The 24,636-nt window shown below is 47.3% G+C and overlaps 1 protein-coding gene across 1 annotated transcript in view; it reads left to right on the forward strand.

Moving 5' to 3' along the window:
• Positions 1–23,472, forward strand: part of PRMT8 (protein arginine methyltransferase 8) — a 90,814-nt gene extending 67,342 nt beyond the window's left edge. The window contains exons 6-10 of the mRNA XM_044385389.3: positions 310–397; positions 8,054–8,169; positions 13,844–13,994; positions 22,480–22,601; positions 23,389–23,472. Coding sequence (XP_044241324.1) covers positions 310–397; positions 8,054–8,169; positions 13,844–13,994; positions 22,480–22,601; positions 23,389–23,472 — 561 coding nt within the window. The remainder of the gene's footprint in view (positions 1–309; positions 398–8,053; positions 8,170–13,843; positions 13,995–22,479; positions 22,602–23,388) is intronic.
• The last annotated feature ends 1,164 nt before the right edge of the window (positions 23,473–24,636 follow it).

Below are 24,636 nucleotides of genomic sequence, written 5' to 3' on the forward strand. Positions count from 1 at the left end.
AGCATGCTTCTTACTCTGGTTTGTCCAGGCTAAAGGGTCATAACACCTTTTACTGTTCCTCACTGAACTTACCTTTACCCCAGTTTGTTTGTTCTTTGATCTCCACCTAGGTCCCTCAAATTATCCCCACTCCCAAATAAAAATTGAGCATTGCCATCCGAACCCTAACCCTGGCCAAGGTGACAGTCTGCTGAATGAGAAATGCTGGCAAGGGGGTGCCTGTCTGGTGACTCTATGTGCAGTTCAAAATGTGATGTCTTTGTCAGGTGAATAGATTACGAGACCCATTTCCCCACAATTCATCAACAGAAACCTGGAGGGCTTATGTTTCCAGACCGGGCAGCTTTGTACGTGGTAGCAATTGAAGACAGACAATACAAGGACTTCAAAATCCACTGTAAGTCGCCTTTTAAGTTTTTGTGGGGCTTTTTTTTTCTTTCTCACATTTGGGGTGGGAGGTACTACAGTAGCCCTGAGATGAGCATCCAGCCTCATGAATACAGCTGCTATGCCTATGGAGGAGTTTACCTGTGACTTATTCTGGATTCTTCTCTCTCTAAGTGTTTTCCCCTGGTCCCAAGAGTGGGAGGTCTACAGAGAAAATAAGCAATGCAGTTGATTTAAGACACATATCCTGGGGTGAGAGAATGAATGCAATGTGAATGAAAAATTAGCTGAAGCAGCAGAAGCTGATTTTTGTGGAGAACAGCAGTTCAGGGGGCTGGGAGCCTGTGGAGGTTTGGTTATCCCAAAAGTCCACCACAGGGGTCAGAAATGGCAGATCGCTAGCCAGCTCAACCATTCTGAATCCTGCCTTCATGCTACTTGAATTTAGCAAAAGAATAGTGACTCCTCTTCACATTAAGTAAAATATATATTCTTCTTTGAGGTTCTTTTGGGGTAATGGATGGCAGTGGGTGTGGGGAGAGATGGGGACTTTGCATGTGCATATATGTGCAGGTGTGTACATGTGTGTGTCGGGGATTCATATCCAAACCTATATTCATACTGCTTTATCAGCTGAAAATTTGCTCTTTTAGGGAAAAAAACCAACCAAACAAACAAAAACCCTCTCCAGTGTTTTTTCTGGTCCACAAAGGATGCTTTGTTCTTTTTAATTTAGAGGGTAGCATTTCTCAATGACACAAGCTAGGTCTTCAAGTTTATTTCAAATGTGTTTTCGTCACTTAGAAACAGCCATGTCTCCTCCACCAGAAGAAAACACGACAAAGGAGCAAAGAGCCCCTCACACAGGCAAGCACACGCACAATCCAACCCCCAAAGCATGACGCAGGAACTCCACACAGTGCAATGGAGTCAGCAGACTTGGGGTTCCTGCCCCTGCAGTGGTCAAACCCTCCTCGGCAAGATTACTGTGGAAGGGTTCATGACTGAACACATGATCAAAGCCTTCTGCCCTGAGAGGCTGCGACTCGATAGTTTGACTAATTGTTGCTCCATTGATTCACACAATAGCCATCTAATTATTGCTGGTGCCATTAATGACACCCCAGCTGGACAGCGCTATAGAGTGGGTACATGTGTGTGTGTGTGTGTGTGTGTGTGTGTGTGTGTGTGTGTGTGTTCACAGTCTTCTGGAAATATAACATCAAAGCAAAAAGTTCAGAGTCAGGTTCAGGAGAAGACAGAAACGGGACAGTTATTTGAAGCCCTGTGCCCTATGCCTCCAGCCAATCTTGTGTCATTTCTAACATTTGATGAGCAACGAGAGGGAGAGTAACCTATGTTAGATGATCACGTTTGAAAATCTGCCAGCCCTGGGTTCAAATTCTACTTGGATGACTGGGAGCGAATTACCTAACCCCTTTGGCCTCACAGATAATATCACCAATCCCATACACTAGCCATGAGGGTTAAGCGAGATGATGTATTTCAAAGGATGTGACAGTTCTTGGAGGTACCTGGCACCAGACTGGACCTAGGCTCTGAACATGTCACGAAGCCCCTTTCTGTTTGTAGCTCTGGGAAGCGAGCCTGACTGCCAAGCTTGTTGGCCTCCAGTGGCTCAGAATCTAGGACAGATGTGCTCTCACGGTAGATCGCAGAAACAACTCAACAGTGAACGTTGATCAAATACGTGTATAAATAGGACATATTTTGCCCGGGAGCTGCATTATAATGCTGCTTTCGGAATTCTTGCTGTGTAACTATACCAAATAGTGTTTTGAGGAGGATCTTCAGGTACTTTCTTCATTCTTAATGGGTAAATATTTATTGAGCCCTGACCCCGGGCACAGCTCTTTAAGGGACTTCCTCATTTCCTAAAAGCCAACATACTCTTCCCTCCTCCTTTCCCTGGATTGTGTTTGGGAACCGGGGGCAGACGCACATTGTAGTGAGCCCGCTGGAGCTGGACAGGACTGCATGGACCCCGGGAGGAGCAGGAAGGCGGTTGCTGCTCCTGGAGTGCTGGTTCAGGAGCGCAGATCATGTGATTTAATCTTACGCTGCCCACTGCAATTTTCACAGGTTCTGGGAAAAGAAAAAATATATATTTAAATCAGCTTTAAAAAATTCAAATCCTCTTTTCTTGTGAAATGTTTGCTCTGGAGTCTTCTATCCAAAAAAACCCCAGACCCAAAAAATAAAAATCAAACATACATTTAAAATTTATTTTAAAAAACTGTGAAGTTTTCCATTTAAAAATTTTTAATGATCTGTTTTTGTTTTTAGTAAAGGAAGCAAGCTCATTTAGAAATCTGTTTCAAATAAACAGAGATTTTGGTTACTCCGAGTTCTAAATCAAAAGTAAAGCATAAAGGTTGCTGGTTGCTAAGGGAACGATTGTAAGCAAATTTCAGTTGGTTCAAGAACTCGCTAAAAAAGAAAAATCGTAAAGTTGGGAAGGAGAACGAGACAAGCCCAGACCCTTTCATAAAGTAAATTGTTACAAAATGGCTTCCTCCCTGCCCCTCTCCTCCCTTCTGCGACCTTCCCCTCCCTCCCCTCCCTCCCCTCCCTCCCCTCCTCCCTTCCTCTCTCCCTTCTCTCCTTCCCTTTCTCAACCACATGCAACATGGAAACACAAGAATGAGTAAAACACAGAAGTCGCCCTCATTTTGCTCACCAACTACTAGAGAACACAGAAAAAAAGAGGCAAATGATTGGCATGTACTAGGCTCACAATACATACTTTGTTGAGAGGATGAATGAAGAAACAAATGAAGAAGTAAAAATAAGCAGTAGAGGAATGTGCAAGGCATAGTGTTTAACCCCGAGAGAGAGAAGCAATCATTTTTTAAAATTTCCACTATGGAGGAGATTTATAGAATCCTAACACTGGAAGGAAACGTGGTAGGTGTTCTATCTGATTTCTTATCCAATACACGAATCCGACCCAACACATGAATCTCCAGCCTGCTGAGAGTCAGAGGTATGGGCACCAGCTTCCTGGCTCATGAGAAGATGAAAAGGAAGGCCTCCTATGGAGTCAGTGGTGCCTGCAGCCCGAGGGAGGGGGTGCAAAGTCAGGACCTCTTGGAGGACTCAGTTGCTCTCCATGTGGTTCTTTCCCATCTTCATCCCCAACATCGAGAGTTCTATTCTCTGGCTCTCTCCTATTTTATTTTTTTTAAAAAAAGATTGTATTTATTTATTTGAGAGAGAGAGTGTGTGAGCGAGAGAGAGAGCAGAAGCAGGGGAGGGGCAGAGGGAGAGGGAGAAGAAGACTCCCTGATGACCAAGGAGCCCAATGCGGGACTTGATCCCAGGACACTGGGATCATGAGCTGAGCCAAAGGCAGACACTCCGACTGAGCCACCCAGGTGCCCCTCTCTCCTGTTTTATACAAGGAGTTGCCTCTGTGCCTGAGAGACTAAAATGTCTGAAACTATTGTAAACACCTTCCCTTCTGCCTAGAGGAGAAACTGTAAGTAACACCTGGTGGCACTTGCTCTGTTTCCCTTTAACACGTTCAGAGTCAGTTCCCTCTGCCCTAGTGGAGAACCTGAAACTGGGGGGCCAGGATGGGGAAGGAGGATGTAGCTCTGGCTTTCTCCAGTGAAATGTAAAGTTGGCTCCCCATGTCCTTCATATTTCTTTTTCTGCAACTGCTTTTGAGATTTTCTCTTTATTTTGATATTCATCAGGTTGACTCGGATGTATCCACGTGTGTTTTCCTTTGTATTTATACCCCTTGGGGTTCAACAGCATTCTTGGATCTATGGGTTGATGATTTCATTGCTTCAGTAAAATTTCCAGCTGTTATCTCTACAAATATTTTTTCCTGCCTGATTCTCTTTCTCTTCTCCTTCAAGGACTTCAATTACACATATATTAGATACTGTTTGATATTGTCCCATGGATCTCCTGTATTTTTCCTCTCCCTGTATTTAAGTTTGGATAATTTTTATTGACCTATTTTGAAGTTATTCATTACTTTCGCTGATGTATGCATTCTTTTAATAAGCACATTGAAAGAATTCTTCACCCCTGATATTGTGATTTTCATTTCTAGCATTTCCATTGGCTCATTTTTATAGTTTCCATCTCACCAGTGAAATTCTCCATCTGTTCATGCATGTTTTTCCATTGGATTCTTTAACTTACTTATTATAGGTACTTTAAAGTCTCTTGAATAATTCCAACATCTGGGCTGTCTCCAAGTCTGGTTCTACTGACTGTATTTCCTTCTGATGATAGGTCATTTTTTTCCCCTTTTTCATTCATCTTGTAATTTTTTCTTAATGCTGGGCAATGTCATTAAAAGAACAGTAGAGACAGATGCACTATAGTTATGCCCAGAAAAGTGTATGCCTTTTCCTCTGCCAGGCTGTTAAAGTGGGGATTTGAGTCAATCTACTCTGTCCTAATGATAGGTTGAGGCTTGGCTGTTGCTTTAGTTACATTCATCGTGCCACAGTGCAGTCCTTTCCGACAGTTTGTTTTTTAATCTATAAACAAAAGTTCACAGGTCCTGCTCATGTTATTATTTAAATTTAAATAAGAAAATTAATAACAATATTTCCTGGTAGCCAATGGCCCTCACCCCATATTCACTCAGTCAATAAATAAGACAGAGTTGAATAAAAAATTAATCTCCTTGATTAGCGTTGTCTCCCATCCCTGCTCCACTTATGCTAAAGGAGCTAGTGGGAAATAAATGGTACTAGAAAAAAGAGAAAACAAATTTAATGTCCTGGGTGAATTTTTTCCTGAATAACTGAAGGCAGGGTAGTCTAGCTGGGGAGAAAACATGAATTAACCTCTGAAAAGGTAACGAAAATACTGGACTTTGCAAAGCAGTGTAGAACATTAAATATTTGGGAATGAATTTCAATTAAAAAGCATTATCTGTGTGCTTGTATTGCACTAGATGCCGGGCTATAGGTGTTGAGGATATAGAAGAAGTAGTCCCTTGGTTGGGAATGGTTAGAAAAGATTTCACAAAAGCATGAGACATTAAGCTCACCATTTCTTGACTACAGGGACTTTTTTTTTTGAGAGAGAGAGAGAGAGAGAGAAAGAATGAGAAAGCAAGTGCACATGGTGGGGGAGGGGCAGAGGGGGAGGGAGACAGAGAACCTCAAGCAGACTCCCTGCTGAGTGTGGAGCCCGATGCAGGGCTGATCTCACAACCCTGAGATCATAACCTGAGCCGAAATCAAGAGTCAGTTGCTTCACTGAGTCACCCAGGTGCCCCTACCTACAAATTTTACAAAGATTTATAAAATTCCAGCTTCCAGCATCTCAAATCTGGAGGTTCTGATTCAACAGGTCTGATTTGAGCCCAGGCATTTGTATTTTTAAAAGTGTCCCAGATGATTCTGGAGCACAGAACCACTGAACCAAACTCCTCACTTTCCAAGCAAGCCCAGAGAAGAGGATTGATCTGTCCATGGTCACATAGCCCAGGTGGTGACAAAGCCAGAGCTCAAATCACATAATGATAACAACCACTATGTATCAGCTTCTCTATGTGCCAGGCATTCCCTTACACACTCTACATATATTATCACATTTAACCTTCATGACAACCCAATAGAGTAGCTGTGGTTATCATCATCTCTATTTTAAAGAAGAGACCAACCTTTGAGAACTAAATTTTTGCTAAGATTACACAGCAAATAAATAGCAGAGCCCAGAGTTGAAATCCAAAGCCCAGGCCTGTAACCATCACGCACATAGACTCTTGGGTTTTTGCCCGACACTTGCCCTGAACCTCAACTTAAGGCAGGGCTGAGAGAGGGAAGGAGAAGGAACATGGGAGCAGCAGGTGTCTTAAGGAAAGATTTTTAAATGAAGGCAGTGTGTTTAGTGTATATGTTTTATCTGGGGACTTCTAGACTCTAGAAGGGGGTCTCTTCTAAAGCACATCCCATTGTCAACCGAACAGCTTCCTTCTCCAAATGTAGGTTTCAACTGGGAATTTGGCACCAATCTCATGTGATTTCATGGATGTGACTGACATCTTATCCTCAAGCCAGAATTTCACAAGTGCTCACCCTCTGGGAGATGATTATTTTCTCTCCCACTTCTCCCGGAGGAAGGTCTTTGTGTGCCTTAGAAAGGAGTCAAAGAAGCACAGCTTTCACTGACTGTTCCTAACTTCATCCTCACACACCCCTGATCCTAAACATACAGAAACATAGTTCCTGAAGGTACCATTTATTTGATGCACATTTTAAAAGGAAATTTAATCCCATAAGATTTTAGAGAAAAGCATCTCTCCTTTGATGCATTTCTAGATCTGTCTGCATAAACAGACAAATGAGATTCAGCAGCTCAGTAACTAAAGCCTCTGCTTAGGCCACACCCTCTGCAGTACTGGGAGAGGAAATTGCATTCCTGGTTGCTGTCACAACTGGGTCAGTGCAGCTGAAGGATCAGGGAACAAGCTGGAGTGAGCCCTAGCTTCACCATCTCCCTGATGTGTGATCTTGGCCCAGATATTGTGTGTGGGCCAGATGTCAACTTCTCCTAGCCTGTTTCCTTGACTGTCAATAGAAGTACCCCCTGGAGGTTGCTGGATAGATTAAATGAAGAGTCTGGTTTGAGCTAGGTGGTCAATCAATGGTAGCAATGATTGCTACATTTAAGGATGGTCTTGGGCCATCAGTTGTGCATTCATTTGCTCACCAAAGTTGCACCCTACATCTTTCTCCCTCTCAAAGCATCTTATGAGCAGCCACAGGGGCCAATGAGCACCACTGGGATGATTGTACACCACCTGGGAGATATTTCTTATGGGATGGATTCTTAGTGCATCATGACATGTGAGAAAGGCAAAGACTCTCAGGGACCCACCCTCCCCCCTCATTTTGCAGTTGAGAAAAACAGAGGTTCAAAGAGGTTAGGGAATTAGCACAAGGGCCTGGCCAGTAAGTGGTGGTGCTGGGATTCAAACTAGTCTATATCATTTTAAGAGCGCATGTTTCTCCCTGCTTTGTTAAAGATTCAGTGGGTGGGGGGCGCCTGGGTGGCACAGCGGTTAAGCGTCTGCTTTCGGCTCAGGGCGTGATCCCGGCGTTATGGGATCGAGCCCCACATCAGCCTCCTCTGCTAGGAGCCTGCTTCTTCCTCTCCCACTCCCCCTGCTTGTGTTCCCTCTCTCGCTGGCTGTCTCTATCTCTGTCAAATAAATAAATAAAATCTTTAAAAGAAAAAAAAGATTCAGTGGGTGGGGACAGGAGAAGGGAGAGAGATAGGTCTTTTAAATGTGCAGGATGGCTTGAGCAAAGGCACCAAAGTTGAGATGTGAGTGCCAGATAGGAGTTTGTAGGAGACTCTGCTGGCTTGGAGAGAGGGACAGGAAAGTAGATACAGGAAGAGTCAGGCAATCTGTATTCTAATTTTGACCCTGTGGAATTCTAGCTGTGTGACCTTAGAGAAGTTTCTCAGCCTCTCTGAGCTTTAGTTTCCCTAACCATCAAGTGTGATCTGTACATTCTACAAAGCTCTCCACCCAGGTGAGCAATTCTTCTATTCTGATTGCATCCCCCTCTTGGGCATGCTGTGCTCTACCACTCAGGAGGGCTGGGAAGACTTCCAGGGGTCCTGCTGCTGGTCTTCATGTCTCACTCTGTTTTCACAGGGTGGGAGAATGTCTATGGCTTTGATATGACCTGTATCCGGGATGTTGCCATGAAGGAGCCCCTGGTGGACATCGTGGATCCAAAGCAAGTGGTGACCAATGCCTGTTTAATAAAGGTCTGAAGACTCATTCTGCTTGGGCTCAAGCATGCTGGCCACCCAGCTGTGCCACCCTGGGAAGCTGTGGGCCTGGCATAAAGGCACTACTCAGCTCCTGTGTAGCCCCAGCCTGGCGAAGCAAGGCCACCTTGGCCAGAGCCTCTGGCACCCAAAGGTGACCGCCAGTGAAAAGAAGTTGCTCACGCGAAGCAGAGCCACAGAGAGAGCCACTGGATTCCACGGTGGCACAGCTGAGGGGAGGCAGTCAGCTCACATCCCTCAGTGGTGCCAGGGGAAGGACCTGGGGGTGGGGGCATCAGCGGAGAGGCAGGAGGGTATGCTCAGGTTTGGGGAAGCTCCTCCCTTTAGAGGTGGACGGCCCTCTTAGGGAAGCAGTCCAGTACCTCAATCTGCTGTGTAGTCGGCGTTATACTCCTGCCTCCAAGCACAACTCTGACCTGGCCAGACAGAGCTGCTCAACCCCCTTCCTGAGTGGTCTTGCTTATACATGCTCTAACAGCTTTCCTGGCAAGATTTTCTTCGGTATAAATGAAGAACAGCTGGTCAGCATCCTCGGCACACCGATCCTTAGTGTATTCTTATTATTAAATATTCAAACGTATCAAATTTGATAGAGTGAAAACAAAAGCTCCCCTTGACCTCCCCTCCCTTTCAACCCCACACTTTTCCTGGGGGTAATACTGTTCACACGTTGGATTGATCTTTCCAGCCCTTTCCTAAGAATTTGCATTTATAGATGCTAATATATTATGTTGAACCATCTAAACTACTGAAATTTGTTTTTTTTTTAATCTAGAAAGACATCACTTTCATATGGTTGAAGCTAACCTTTTAATTTAAAAATCTGAGTTCATTCTGCAAGTATTCATTGGCCCACCCATCCCTGATCTTGCTAAAACATACTTGCCCGCTCGGTCCTGCTGGTCCTGTACATGTCACTTTTTTGCGGGGAGTATTGGGCTGGAGACCGGCAGCATTTTCAGTGGATAAAGGGAAGAGTCCTGGGCCACTGATGGATGAGGAGAGGTTTCTGAAGTTCTAAACTGCTACTTTGCCAGGCTCACAACTGTCCTTTGTTCCTGGGCACAGTATTCCTAAGAAGAAACACAGCTCTTGGTCCGTAGCGTGACTGTGGCATTTAGAAGGGACCTCCAAGGGCAAATAAAACTAGCTGAGCCTCATACAGATGAGTGTCCTCAGATGCTGCCTCCTTCTTGTAACATCCTGCCTAAGAGGGGTGGCTGGGAGTCTAAGTCTTGGGCTCTCTGTTGATGGGGTTCTCATTACTTCTTAACTTGCCTCGTTCCAAGTCCAGGAAGGATTCATTGCAAGCAAATGTGTCGTTTTTGTTTTTTTTGTACTGACCCCTTTGTCCCTGAAGCCTCTCCCTCTCCCTGCCCCAAATAAGAAGCAGGAAAGTATACCCCCAAACTGGTGCAACTGAATTTGCCCAAATGACATGTGACACCTGTATGTAACCATTAGGCCCCTGTGTGTCATGGCCTCAGCTTGGAGGTACAACTCCTTCAATGTGCTGGGACCCCAAGTCGCTTTCCACCTTTGACGGTGGGTGTGGCCACTGTGCTTCCATTGGTCTACTGCATGCCAATGGTCACGTGGTGGACTGGCCTGCTTCTCCCCTCACAAGGCCACTCTGGCCTCCCACCTTCTTCCTTCCATTCCCAGCAAGGCCCTTGGTTATACCTGAGTGCAGCCAGGGGCAAAGCAACTGAACTCGGAAGGGGGTGCAGAAGGGCACACACCATGCAGTCCTGTAAACTTCTCGGGGCTGAAGTCCTGCCCCCTCCCCGTGCCTGCAATCCTTCTTCCTCTCTTCTCCGAGAAGGGTAAGGGCTGTCTGTTCGTGCTTCTGCAACCAGGAGAGCCCCTCCATCAGCTTGCTCGCTGATGCGCTAAGCAACATTTTGCCAAGCCTGTTGGGAAAACACTGCCCTTCTTCACACGCTTAATTGCTACTTTCATCTCTATTAACGTTGCAGAGTGTGACACTTTATTATAATTAAGACTCTGTTTTGACCAGACTTCAGCTCCGAGACATCCATTTGTAACATTATTTAGTGGTGGGGATAATGGGGGCTCTTCTGAGTAGTTGATGCCTCCAGAGCCCTCCCCGTCATAGGGGTTGTCTGAGGTCGAGTCAGGGGAACCCCCTGTAGTGTCAGAGATGCTGCTACAGCAGGAAGACAGAAACCTTCCAGCACAGGGCTTTGGGCTCTAGGGAACCAAGGTAACGGGTTTGGCTCTGTAGGCTTTGGGTCTGACAGGAGGGTGGACCTGAGCCCTGAGGGCCTCTGTGTCTCCAAAGCCCAGTCACAGCTGGCCACTTTCGCAGATGGCCCGGCCCCCATTCCGAAAGACCAACTGCCTCCATTGTCACCATTTTATTTTATTTTATTTTATTTTATTTTGTTTTGTTTTGTTTTGTTTTGTTTTGTTTTGTTTTGTTTTGTTTTGTTTTGTTTTATTGAGCTCTACGCCCAATGTGGGGCTCGAATTCACAGCCCTGAGATCAAGAGTCACATGCTCTGCGGATTGAGCCAGCCAGGTGCCCCTCTGTTGTCACCATTTTAATGTATAGCTTCATCACTTCTGTCCTGAAGCCTTGTGGTCCTTCAGAGGCCCCTATTAAGATGTAAGTGTCTGTAAGGCCTAGTGAGCACTGTCAGCTAAGAGGCGAGTCGGTAGCTGACAGTGGCTGATGCATGTCTGAGAGCAGGACCCTAGGACCCTATGGAGGTGGGACTCCTGATCCAGGTGGATGGTGTGTGCATGCATGTGCACTCTGCACGTCGTGAAGAAGTGAGGGGGTGACCGGAGAAAGGAGCCAGGTCCAGATGTGTCCTGGAGCCTACTTCCTGGGGCTCACTGTCTGTGGTCAGGCCAAGAGGTCCATGATCTTTAGGTAAGCCATACAGAGTCATGGAAGGTTTCAGATTCAGAGAACAGTACCGTCTGAATGGACTGAGGGATTAGTGGGTTGGTTTGGAGAAGAGGCCTGGGGCTGAGGGCAGCAACACTGTCGAGCAGGGAGGCCGGTAAGGAGAAGACTGAGGACTGTCAGGTGCTTGGTTACACAGTGAGGGTACACAGACCCATACCAGGCAGCCTCTGCCCTGAGCTCCAGTCTGATGGGGGGGAGTGGAGCAGGCTGCTGAAATGAGCCAGAAGTACGGTGGAAAGACCAGGTGAAGCTGGAAGCAGAGGGATGGAGAGAAAAAGATAACAAGGATCTTGGAAAGAGCCTGGAGCTTGGCTGTCTGGCCCTGGCTAAGAAGGAGATGGTAGTCAGTCAGTGTAAGCACCGTGAGCCTGGTGGACTGTGCTGTTGCTGTTAACAAAAATACAGTTAACTACGTGTCGTTCTGAGTGTGGAGCTGGAAAGAACCATGGGCAGCATGTGGCTGGAGGGCTAACGAATATCATGAAGGCTGACAGGTGCTGGCTTTAAAAAGGAGCCATGGCCCAAACTTATCGGGAAAACATATAATGGAGAACCCTACACTCAGTTCCCAGGACAAAAGGAAAAAGGAGCATGAGCAGGATGCGGTGGAGGGAGGGGGCTTTGCTAACCGAGTGCTGTCTGAGCCAGCAGTGGGCTCTTTGAGATAAGAGGCTGCTAGAAGTATGTCCCACACAAGGAGGGTGACAGAGTCAGAAATCATGACTTATGAGAAGTGAATGAAAAACCAGACATGGTTTATGTTGGAGAAGAAAAGGTTTAGGGGGCCCATGTGAGCTAGAATAGGCATTTGGCTTATTCCATGGGTGGAAGTTACAGAGACAGGTGTGTACTCTCCTCACTCATTTTGAAGAGGGACCTGTCCATTGGAGATGTCAGGAAATGGAATCGCTGCCCGGCAGCTCGTGAAGGCATCATCCATGAATGTGTCCAAGCAAGCACCAGATGGCCACATCCCATGGATGCTACCAAAGGGGCTCTTGCATTGATGGCTTTCTAATCCCATCAATTCTGCATGCCTGACCCACAACTTCCCATTCCACGGATTCTTGTTCCCTATCCTTGGTTCTAGAAGCACAGCAAGACTTGCATTTGGGGTGACATCACCAAGGGACTCCCCATTTCCCTAAATCTGCAATCCCACCCTCTTCCCAACCTATAATCAGAGCTTCAGCTTCCCCCAGAGAATACGATGTCTACACACCACAGACCACAACAGGGCTCTGATCTGACTTGCCTCCTTGACCAAACCTCTTTCTCTGTCCACCCCCCTGGAAGCGGGACTTCTCTTTCAAGTCCCCGGGGGTGCTTTGCGTCTGCATTTCTTTTATTTATTCTAGAAATATGTAGAGATAAAAGCCATTTCTGTTACATCATTCTGTGTCTTCCCTGGTTTCCCTACCCTCAGACCCCTCTCCTAATTAACCCCAACATATTCCATCATCCGGGTCTCAGGAGAGCCCTTGGAACCAGTCCAGGCACACAGATATTTGTCTGGCTCTTACAAAGTCTTCAGGACAGAGGTCTTTGCTACACAACCCCAACAATGGGAAGTTTCCTTAAACCTCACTGAAAGCTGTCTGGATGCCTCTAGGGCTCTTGGAAGGTTTGCTCTGTCTCTTCGGAGCCAACAAACAGCAGGTCAGCATCCTTCACACAGAAAAGAGCAGCACATTGCAAACTGTCTTTCATTATACCTGCTCCTCACGCAACGTTGATTTTCAGCCACTTCCCAACTGAAATTGTTAGAATTATTAGTTCTTTGTGTTCGTTCCCCAACCAGAACTGAAAAATTTTTACCTCTTATTTCTCCCCCTTTTTCTTTCTTTCCTTCTCTTTATTTTTTCCTTCCTCTCTTTCTCTTCCCTTCTTTTCCTCCTTCCTTCCTTCCTTCCTTCCTTCCTCCCTCCCTCCCTCCCTCCCTCCCTCCCTCCCTCCCTCCCTTCCTTCCTTCCTTCCTTCCTTCCTTCCTTCCTTCCTCTTTCCCTCTCTCTCTCTCCCTCCCTCTCTCTCTTTCTTTCATCCAGGTTTGGTGTAGATGGTCAGCAGAACTTCTCTTGGTTCAGTCTGTGACTGTGGGTGGGCTCAGGTCTTCACTCCCAAGATAATACTTAGTGTCTCTTATTGCTGGGAACTTGAATACCAAAAAATTGGGAAATGACTAATCTGGTTCACCCAAATCACTGGGAGAGCTTGATAAAGCACAGATTGCTGTTTGGTCTGAGATGCCCTCCCCACCCCACCCACTCAGAATTTGTACCCAGGTGATGCTAATGCCCGTCATCTGGGAATGCACTTGGATAACCACTGGATGAAGGGGGCAATGCTGAGCTAGACTGCTCTGAGTCTGCTCAGTTAGGTTCAGGGAGGCTCTGTCTCATTAATTCTCCTCTCCCCTCTCATCCCCCTCCCCCGAAGGCCCCCCTCCCCAGAAGATTGACCTTCCTAATTCTGTTCCCCTCACATTCTGATTCAAATGCGTTTGCACCGTTGCCTGAGCATACCCCACCCTAGAGAGAATGAAGGAGGTCATGGGGAGGGCGGTGGGTGGGCTGGGGACCCACCTCGAGAGTAATGACACCCCTAGAGAGTCTACTGTTGGTGGTCTTCCATGGAAGGAAGCTGCTGACCAGGCCCCAGACCCCCGGTGGAGGCGCTAAGTGTCGGCATTCTCTTTCCTCTGGGCCACAGGAAGTGGACATTTATACGGTGAAGACGGAAGAGCTGTCGTTCACATCTGCCTTCTGCCTGCAGATACAGCGAAATGACTACATCCACGCCCTGGTCACCTATTTTAATATTGAATTTACCAAGTGCCACAAGAAAATGGGGTTTTCCACAGGTGAGCCTTTGTGGGCACTCACTCCAGACCTTCCCCACCCTCCATGTTGAGGCTTTGTGGAAGTGACCGGGGCTGGCCTTGTCTTGGGGGCAGGACCTGCGGCATGAGCCAGGGGCCCTTGCTCGGCATCTTGAAAGCCTTCTTCAGCACTTCTCCATGCTTTTGGCTGCCAAAGGAGAAAGTAGATGGAAGTCTGCATGGTAAGACCAGAGCTGAGAGTGTGTGCTGGGCAGGAAGAGGCAGGGGGAGGGCCCCATTTCAAAGGCACATTTGTTCATTGAACATTTACTGAGCATATTCTGTGCAAGGGGTAAGGATACAGAGTGGAGGAAGGTTTTCCTATCTTCACTGCCTCGCCTACCACAGGATTCAGTGGGTCTCTCAGCAGGCTACAGACTATGTCTCTCTGTCTCCCTCCTTTCTTTGCTGCTTCCACCTTATCCATCCTTCATTAAGTTCCCGACACTGTTCCCCCAAAGCCCACCTGTGTTCCTTCTCCCCGCTCGGCTTCAGAGGTGCCTCATTTCCTGCAGCAGATGAGCCCAAATTTCTTAGCCTGGTAAATGGGGATTCCATGACCTGGCCCTAGACCGCTTCTGTCACCTCGTTTCTCACTGCCCCTCCTTTGCTTTGGCTTCCTCCTTTGTCCCTTCACTGCACACACAGCCCAGTCATACCGAGCACCTTGCAGTCCCCGAACTTAGCAAAGGCTTCTTAAGTGTCTAGGCCATTGTCTCTGCACACACCAACCCCTTGTTCATCCAGGTGTGCCATGGGGACAGGAGGGTCTTTTGTCTGAGGCTCCTGTCATCTCCTTCCTCCCATATTTGTCTGCTGGGGCTATGATAACAATACTACAGGCTGGTGGCTTAAACTACAGAAATTTATTTCTCACGGTTCTGGAAGGTCAAGACGTTGGCAGGTGTGGTCTCTCTGAGGCTCTCTCCTTGGTTTGTAGGTGACCTCCTTCTCTCTGTGTCCTCATATGCCCTTTCCTCTCTGTGTGCGCTCCTGGTGTCTCTGTGTGTGACCTAATTCTCTTTCTAGAAGGACACCAGCCACACTGGACTAGAGCCCACCCAAAGGCCTTATTTTAAAGGCCTCTTTAAAGGCCCTATCTCCAAATACAGTCATATTCTGAGGGACAGGGGCTTAGGGCCTCAGCTCATGAATTGCGGGGGAAACAAGTCAGCCCTGAACACCTCCCCCATCCCCGCCCCTTACCTGGCCAACTCCAGCACAGGTCTCATCTCTCACCTCAGCTATTACCTGATGCCCTCCTTCACTCCTGATCAAGGTTAGGAGTCTTTTTTGAGGCTCCCTAATATGTTGTGCTTATGTCAGTCAGTCATGGCGATGTAAAAAAATGGGGGTATAAAAAGTCAAGAAAATAGTCCTGCTTCCATTGCATCCCAGCCCTGTGCCTCAGAAGCATATGATTTCTTTTGTATCCTTCCCAAACATTTCAGTGGTACACAAGCACATGCATACCTATATATACCTTTTTTGTGTTTTTGCTTTTTATTTGAAATACTTCTCATATGATTGCAAAAATAGTACAGAGTGCTGTGAACCCTTTACCCAGCTCCCCCATTGGTGGCATCTTACGTAACTACAGTACCACATCCAAACTACACCTTTTTTAAAACACCCCTTGGCTCATACTAAACACACTGCCCTCTGCCACCTTGTCTTTATTTAACAACATACCTTGGAGAGCTTTCCACAGACTCACAGATGTAGCTAGTGTATTATCTTTGAAACAACTACACAGGATTCCAGTGCCAGATGTACCATTGTTTACTCAATATTTTCACTCTTTATGCAATTCTCAGTCTCCCCGTGGGCTGGGGTCACATCTCATGAATCTCTGCCCTGCTGGTGTCTAGAGAAGTGCTTGGCTCACGGCAGGTTTGAAACAAATCTCTGTCCAATGAGTATATCAAGATCCAAGTCCTGCCCTTGGGAACATGTTCGTATTGATCATGCCTGTGAAGTGGGAGCACGTCGTCAGGGGCAAGTGAGCATGCATGTGGCAGGGGTGAGTGGGTTCTACCAGAATCTGAGGGTATGATTATTCACTTCCTGAAGCCTTGGTGACGGTGATGCTCTTTTACCTGTGGACGGAGGGGTGGAGAGACTTATCTAACCCCTCCCAGAAGGGCATCAATCTTCTGGTCTCCAACATCCAGGCAAGTGCTGGTGCCCCCTGTCTTGGGGAAAACCAGAGACCCCCCAGTCGGGACCATTTTCAGCTACTACTCTCCTTAGAGGGGCAGCAGGTGAGATGGTCTTCCTCATGGTCAGGAATAGCCAGGAGGGAGAAGGGAGGTTTCACTGGGACCTTGAAGGATGGGTGAGACTCAGCCTCACAGTGGTGGGTTATGGCAGTAGTGGGAGGGCTGAGCACGAGCCTGCTTGAGGACCCTGGCTGTGACTGGAAGCTGGGGATGGAGCCATAGCAGCTGGCCCTGCCTCTACTGTCTCCAGCATGATGACCCCCTGGGGCCTGCCCTGCTATAGGTAATGAGAAAGGGTAGCAGGGGCACTCTGGAAAAAGTTCTGTGTTTATAAAGCCTAGGATCCGGCCCCTTAGCTCTCAGCCCATTGATCTCACTATTCCTTCCCTGAGTTTATTTCCATTTCTTGAGGTCAAGCAGACAGCCTGCTGGACCCCTGTCCAGAGATGGTTCTGTGGTGGCAGGAACAACATTCCTGATGACCCCAGGTGAAGGCAGCTTGGTTAATCCCAAGTTCAGAATCAAAGAAGTCAGCCCTGGGCTACCTGAGGGATGATGAGGATTTGCCCTTAGCATTCAAGTCTCCAACCCATTGGGGCAGTTTCTTCCTATCCTGTGGTCACAGCCCCACTATGGTTCCTCACAAGTCCCTATGAGAGAAATGACCAGGACTGTGTTACATAGGGTCAAAGACTGTGGGTCTCGATCAAGGTCCGAGCTCAGTCATCTGTCTTTTTGCCACTATGGTGTTATGTTGCCTCCTCTTTGCACAGAACCCCAGAAACTTAGGTCTGAAAGGTCACCTACAGTCCTCTGTTTCCCATGCCTTGGTGCCGAGGTTCTCAAAGTGAGGCCTGTGGCCGGCAGCATCAGCATCGCCTGGGAACTTATTAAAAATGCAAATTCTCAAAACTTGCCCCAGACCTTCTGATCAGAAAGTCTGGAATGGGGCCCTCCAGGTGATTGTGATACACAAATCAGTCTGAGAACCACTGCCCCTTGCACGACTGCCTGAACAAGATGATTGTGAATGCCCTTCTGGAAAGGTAATTCCATCTCCTTACTACAATATGCCCTCTTTTCTCATCAAAGCCGATGCCTTCTGGCTGACATAGGTCTCTCTTGCTGCAGCATCCCCATATAGTTAGAGATCAGGGGAAATAATTTGTTTAGCTGCTTCCTCAGGCAACTGGGGAACGTCCACAGGGGGTTTTGCTTCCAACATGTGGCAAACGTTTTTTCCAGGTAGTGTGGGTTTGGCAGTGGGCTTTTCAGACCCTCTGCACTTTGACCACCTAGTAAAGAATATTTGCTTTTTCTTTTGAGGGACCTCAGATGTACAGAATTAGATTAATCATAATTCCTGGCTCATGACATCATTGTGTCAGGCACGGTTCACTTTTTGCTTGTTTATTTATTAATATAATGAACACCTATAAACTCACCACTAAGTAACTAGAGTGTAAATAAAGTATTATTATCTAGAACACAATAGTAACTGGAAAGAAATGTATTATTGTTATTAGAATGTAAATTCATTAGTTAATTTCAAGAAATGAACTGTTACTAATTAGAATATAAATATCAACCAGAAATACATTATTAATGGATATAATGATACTATTTATAATTAAGAAGTAAATTAATTCAACGTCACATAATTAATCTCTGTGAGATTGCACATAACTAAATGGATGCTCCGCCCCATCTCATCAGCCCCCCGTATTGCCTCTAGATGAACATTACTCTGAATAATTTTGTGTTCTTTATCCCCTTGCTATTTAAAAAAAAGTTTGATCACATCTACGTGTATGTCAGAACACTATATTGTTTGCTCTAAGCTATTTTTGAACTTCATGCAGAGTGTAGCCTGCTGTGTGTGCTCCTATCCTGTCGATTATCCGCCAAGCTTTCTGTCTCAGCCCAGCCACAGCTGGCTCTGGGGGGCCCACTCAAAAGCACATCACATAGTGTGCGGCTTGAAAACAATCCCTGTTAATGGCTCTGGCATCTCCTCTGTGCAGCTCCAGGCAGAAGCTGTCGCAAATGGGCATAGGAGCCCAGGGTTCCAGGCTGTGCCAGCCAGCGGGCATAGCTGCCCCACGCCTTGGCCACATCCTCAGTGGGTGGGAGCAGGAAATGGAAAGTCAGACCCTTGGGGCAGCTGGAGTGGGTGGAGGGACAGTTGCTTGAGTAGGAGCAGGCCTAGGTTGGAGTCTTAGTTTTTCCAGGAGTCAGCCACATAGGCAGCCAGACATACGGGATGGGCCTTGAGTAAGTGACTTTCTGGGACTCGGGCTCATTATGTGTGAGATGATGTGGTTGGACCCAGATGCCTAGCAGCCCCTTCCTGCTTTGCCATCAGTTGACAATGAGTCATTGTCTTAGGTCAAAGAAACTTCTTGGTGCATAGTCTTTCATTCTCCAAAAAGCTTCTGACCCCCTGGGAGTATAACTGCAAACTGATAGCTAGTAAAAGTACTAAATTTCAGGAAAAGCTACCAGCCACTTAGCCACTGGGAAGTGAAACAGGAAGCAAGATTCCACTTCCTTTCTGAAAACACCAGGAAAAAGATTCTTGTGAGGGGCCTTTGCCATTCATTCCCCCAGCCCCCTGAGGTCTGCATCCCCATCCTTGGTCATGAGGATGACCCAGCGACCTGTCTTCTCACTGAGGCTGCAGGATGTGAAGGGGAGGCAAGGCTGTACAGGTTGCCATTTCTCAAATTTAGGACCATACCTGGCACATGATAGGCATCCTGAATTGATATCTGTTGAATGAAGGAAGGCATGCTGGGGGCAGTACTGGTCACACTCATTTCAAAATATAGAACAAATCTGTCCATAATCCAGAGCCCAGAGAGGCTGGGAAGGGGAGGTTAGCGTGTGGGGTCAGGATATTAAGAGTATAAAGATATCTTCATAACAGGGAAAGCTGAAAGTCAGGTACATAAATTTGAAGGTTATAGTTGGGGCAGGGGAGGGAGGGAAAGACTTATTCCCTGATGAGAACTCTAGATGTCATCCACAGCCCTGTGTTGTGTGCTCACCCTTGCACCTAGCACCTTTCTGGATGCTTCCCCAGGACATTCTAGACCACTAGAATGAGGCAGCACATCTTTGCAGGTCAGAGCCATAGATTATGGATAAATATAATGATATATACCACTTTCCATAATGATGAAATGGGAATTATATTATAACGGTTTATTATATTATAATGGCTTAGCAATACCCTAACATTGGCCTAATGTGTCATAGGGTAACCATATAATTTATCTTTCAATTAAGGACACTTCTGATAGTGAAAGGGAGAGCTACTCATAGTTATGCCAGAAGACAAGTAACCTGGAGCTGTCTTGGGCACAGCAGGAGATTTGGTCACCCTTAGTATACCCTTTCCCCCTTGTCATCCCATCTAATCCTCAAAGTATCTGGGGAGATAAATATCACACCCCACATTCCGCAGATATAAAAATTAGCCCCAGGATCATAGTGCAAACACATGGCAATGTGGAGGTGGGAAACTGGGCCTGTTGTTGCCTAATTAAATGTATTTTCCACTCTTGCCCATCTGGAGACGTTATTAGATGCAAAAGAGCGGGTTTACATAGTGCTTTCAGCCATGCTGTGTGTCTACAACACCTGGGGGGAGATCTTTAAGTCTTGGCAAGTCTGCCCCCTTCATGTCCCCCAGAATGAATGAATTCAAGTCTCTAGGAGTAGAGTCAAGACATGTGAATTTTAATCAGCTTCTCCTGGACACCTCGATGGAGAATTAGTATTGTGAAAGCTGGTTTAGATAATTAGTCCATGGCTAATGGACCCATTACAGAAATTAAATGTTTGGGGAGGTTCTCAAACTTTTGATGTTGATGTCAAGAGGAAAAAAAAACCACTTTTCTCCAACCCAAGGCTGACATATATTTTGGACAACCATCAGATACACCTAGGCTTGATGGCTGCCAACTCTGAGCCAGTGAAATCTCTGGGACCCTCCTACAACATCTGATTAGGTGACAGAAGGAAGCTGCTTGAATCTCCTTGCCTGAAGGTCTTCAGGAACAGGAGAGACACCTGTCTGAGCTGGTGTAGGAGGAAGTGGGGGTGAGAGTGCTGTCAGTCATACACTGCCATTCTCCACACACACCAGAGACTATCTTTTGACAATTTATTTAGATGTAGTTGTCAGGGAAGGTGCTGGGACAGGTGGACTTTGTCCATAGACAGCGGTATGTCTTAGAGGCCATGAAGGCTGGAGATGTTTGGGGATCTAGGATCCGAGAGGCACAGACTGCACATTCATGATCCTTCTTTGAGCCTTTCCAAGTGCTCAGGCTGCTTTTCCCCTCCATGACCTTGAGTTCGCATTGATTTCCCAAATGCACACATTGGAAGGCTACACAAGTCTTTAACCAAACCACTGACATTTGATCAAGCCAGTTCATTTTGCAAAGGGCAAAGAAAGACAGACTCTTCACCACCATTTAAACAGATCTTGGGGTTTATAAGATCTTGCAGGTGAACCGGTCTGACTCAGCACATGATAAATCCCATTACTGGTTCTTGTAGGACCACCTTGAGGCTGGATGTCAGGTAGTTCAGATGATTGCAGAACAGCCCTCATTTTTCCTGATGAATTAGAAATTTGCCTTCTAGTAATTTCCAGTGACTAGCCTTTGTTCTACCTCCAACACCATATGTAAGGCCACATATAAGTCTTTCCATATGACAGCTTTTGAAGAATTTGAAAGGCACTTATTATAGTCTCCCAAGTCTTCTCATCTTTAGCTCTGGTCCTAAGCAAAGAGAAAATCAGTATTAAGGAGTCCTAAATCCAGGTGGAGGAAGGTAAGATCCTAAACGGGCAAGAGGAACTTACTATAGTGGGTTCTTCTACTATCTACAGTTTTCAAAGCCTCCAATGTAATTAAACATCTATGGGTACCTTGAAGCATAACGAAGTGTCTACTATCTGTGTTTATTATTGCTCATACATTCAGTACTTATAGATCTAGCAAGTGTGGTGATAGGCACCAAGGATGTCACAGTAAACAAGCCTGGCATGGCACCTGTCCTCATGGAAATTGTAGTCTTATGGAGAAAGCAAATAGCTGAAAAAAAAAAAGGCATTTATGCCATAGTGTGATAGGCACCGTCATAGCTTAAGCTCAGGGTGGGCCATCAAGCAAGGCTTCCCAGATGAGAAAGAGAGAGCCTGCTGAACAGGGAGGGGAGAATCTGCCAAAGACACTTGGTGCTGAGGAAGATGGCCCATAAGCAGGACCCCTCATTTGGCTGTAGATTGAGTAGTGTGTCAAGAGAGGCTGGATGGGATTTAATAGCAAATACAGGGGAGGCGCCGGCATCATTGTGGCTTTGGGTCATGCAGGACAAGTGAGCTGAGGACCAGTGGGGGGACTGTGGGATGAGAATTATCCCTCATTTCTTTTTTTAAAGATTTATTTATTTATTTGAGGGGGTAGAGGCAGAGGGAGAAGGAGGGAGAGAATCTCAAGCAGACTCCCTGCTGAGTGCAGAGCCTGATGTGGGGCTCGATCTCATGACCCTGAGATCATGACCTGAGCTGCAATCAAGTGCTTAACCGACTGAGCCACCCAGGTGCCCCATCCTCACTTCTTTTTGGTTCAGTTAGGAGGACACCGCTGAAACCCCACAGCAGGCTTGGGCCAAGGGTACTAAGTTTGGTTTTAGGGCAGAGAAGTGGCAGGGAAAGCTTTGTGTAGGTTTGGGTGTCAGTGGAACACTGGTTTAGCTATGGAACTTGCATACATGATGTCATTGAAGGGGAGCCAGGATGGCCTACTCTACAAATCTCCCCCTTACACTGTCTGAAAGTCTTCCCCCAGTTGAACTAATTAAAAACAGTAGCATTTTGAGTTTCATTTATGTTAATGAGTTTAGTCGGTGAGAGGGTATTCATCCCACCCCTTGGAATGAACTTGTGATACCAGCGTCTTTCTCTTCTGATTCCCTGGGAAGAATCAGTAGCCCTGAGGAGATGGGAATTTGATGGAAGGAGGAGCACTGTGGCTGAGTGAGGATTTCTGGGCCTTGGAGGCAGGCTATAAGGGCTGGGCACTGACCCTGCAAGAGTGCTGGGAATTGGTTCAGTGAATCCCAGAAGAAGACAAGCAACTTCTAGGCAGGGTGTCAGCCTCAGTCCTTCTGGAGATTTCTTCTCTGACTCTTCCTTCCCACCTCCCTTGTTCTTCTCCCCTCAGCCCCTGATGCCCCCTACACCCACTGGAAGCAGACTGTCTTCTACTTGGAAGATTACCTCACTGTCCGGAGGGGGGAAGAAATCTATGGGACCATATCCATGAAGCCAAATGCCAAAAATGTGGTGAGTGCTGAGGCAGACTCTGTTTGGGCCAGGGTCAGAGAGAGGAAGGGACCCAGGGAGCTGGCTCCCCGCAGCTCCCAGGAACCCGGCTCCCCGCAGCTCCCAGGAACCCCTCGCCCAGGTGCCCGAGTGCCTTACCCACAACCGGACAAGGTACTGGGGGAGGGGCAGTCGGAAGCCGGTGTGGATCTGACTAGACCTCATTGAAGACCTCCAGCTGTGGTCCCTTAAGGACAACAGATTTTTCTTTAGGCCCTGCTCTGGACTCTCAGCCTTGAGGACAGCTGCCAGTTCTTCATCTGAGGGGCTTTGAGCACGGAGGCTGTTGCCATGGGTTTCAGCTCATTTAGAACAGGCCAAGCCAGGAAATAACAGTTTCTGGTGGCCCGGAAGATGTTTAGTTCACATTTCTTCAGTGGGCCTGGTGGGTCGGGGAGCGTGTGATTCTTTTTGAGTAACTGCCGTGTGAGAGTGTGTGTGGAAAGAGTCTAGAGAACGCTTTGAGGGTTGTGCCACAGAAGACTCAACCACCCCACTCTGTTTTCTCTCAGGATTAAATCAGAGGGAACATTTCTATATTATAACAGGAAGGGTTTAGGTTCGAAATCAAAGAACTTCCTGTGAGGATAATGAGACACCAGAATAGACTCCCGAGGGCTGTTCGTGGGAACCCCTTAGCTAGAAAAACCTTAGAAACACGGTCGCCCCCATCCCCCTGCCTGCGGGAGCGGGTGGCGCTTGCCTCGCTACCACACTAATGCCGGGCCGCTCTGCCTCTCCTTTGCAGCGAGACCTCGATTTCACGGTAGATTTGGATTTTAAGGGACAGCTGTGTGAAACATCTGTATCTAATGACTACAAAATGCGTTAGCACACGTGGGACGCTGCAGAGAGCGAGCAAGAAGAGAAACTCTGCCCTCGATCTGCGGCTCCGTCACAAGGAATACCGTTTCCAGGACTATACACTCGAAAACCAGAGTTTTAAATTCTGCCTTGAAGATTGGTGAACTCACCAGGGCTCCCGTGGGCCCTGCCACTGGACAGAGAGCCTCCCGCTCCTCAGCTCTGCTCTGGGAGCCCTTCACAGAGGCTTTGTTGTCGCCGACACAGAGCAGCCTCCAGTGTGGTGGCTGGGGCGCCGAGGAGGGAAAAGTACACACGTATACCCATTGTCCTCCTTAACTGTGGCTCTCCGGAACTTCCAGTTTTGCATGCTGCAGGCATCTAGGACAGATTGCTTCACTAGAACCTGGAGACATAGTGTCTTTGATAGCATAAGCCAGATTACCCGTCTGTGCGGTGGTGTGCGTGCGTGCGTGCGTGCGCGTGCGCGCCTCCAGCAGATCCATTAGCTTCTCTGCCCACGACACCTGTATATGCATGCATATACAACCACGTGGGTGTGTTTCTGTGTTCATTCAGGGTGTGTGTGTGTGTGTGTGCGTGCGTGTGTGTGCGTGTGTGTGCGTAGAATATATATTACTCTCAGAGGAGATTCTGTTGCTTTCGAATAGGAGTTTGTTTTGTGATTAGTTCTCCCCCTTCCCCATCCCTTACAGATGTTAAGCAGCTATGACACGTTCTCTGTACTAGCTCTGGTCTCCTTTTGACTAGAATGTGGCTCTGAACCCTGAGCATAGTACCACGCATTCTGTTGGCACTCAATAAATGCACATGAGAGCGAAGCGATGGCCTGGCTGTGTTCCTGGTGCTCTGGGGTGGGAGGGCTCAGGAGGACGTCAGAGGCCACACTGGAATGGAAGGTCCAAGGAGCAACAGATGCTGCTCCCAGCTCCCAGAAGGCAGTTCCTGGTAGAAGCAGCCGTGAAACTCAGGACTGGTCCAAGGGCATGTTCTCTGCAAACTCTCAAGGTTGGGAAGAGGGCCTTAGCCGTGAGGTGGGGGGATGTGAGCTAACCAAGAACGCTCTACAGTAAGAGGCTACATGGAGCCTGGAGGGAGGCCAAGCTCAGGAACAGGAGAATCTGGGATACGCGTCCTGCTGGGAGGGCCCGGAGAAAGCAGGAGATGGTGG

This window comes from Ursus arctos, unplaced genomic scaffold, assembly GCF_023065955.2.
Source record: "Ursus arctos isolate Adak ecotype North America unplaced genomic scaffold, UrsArc2.0 scaffold_26, whole genome shotgun sequence".
Classification (NCBI taxonomy): domain Eukaryota; kingdom Metazoa; phylum Chordata; class Mammalia; order Carnivora; family Ursidae; genus Ursus; species Ursus arctos.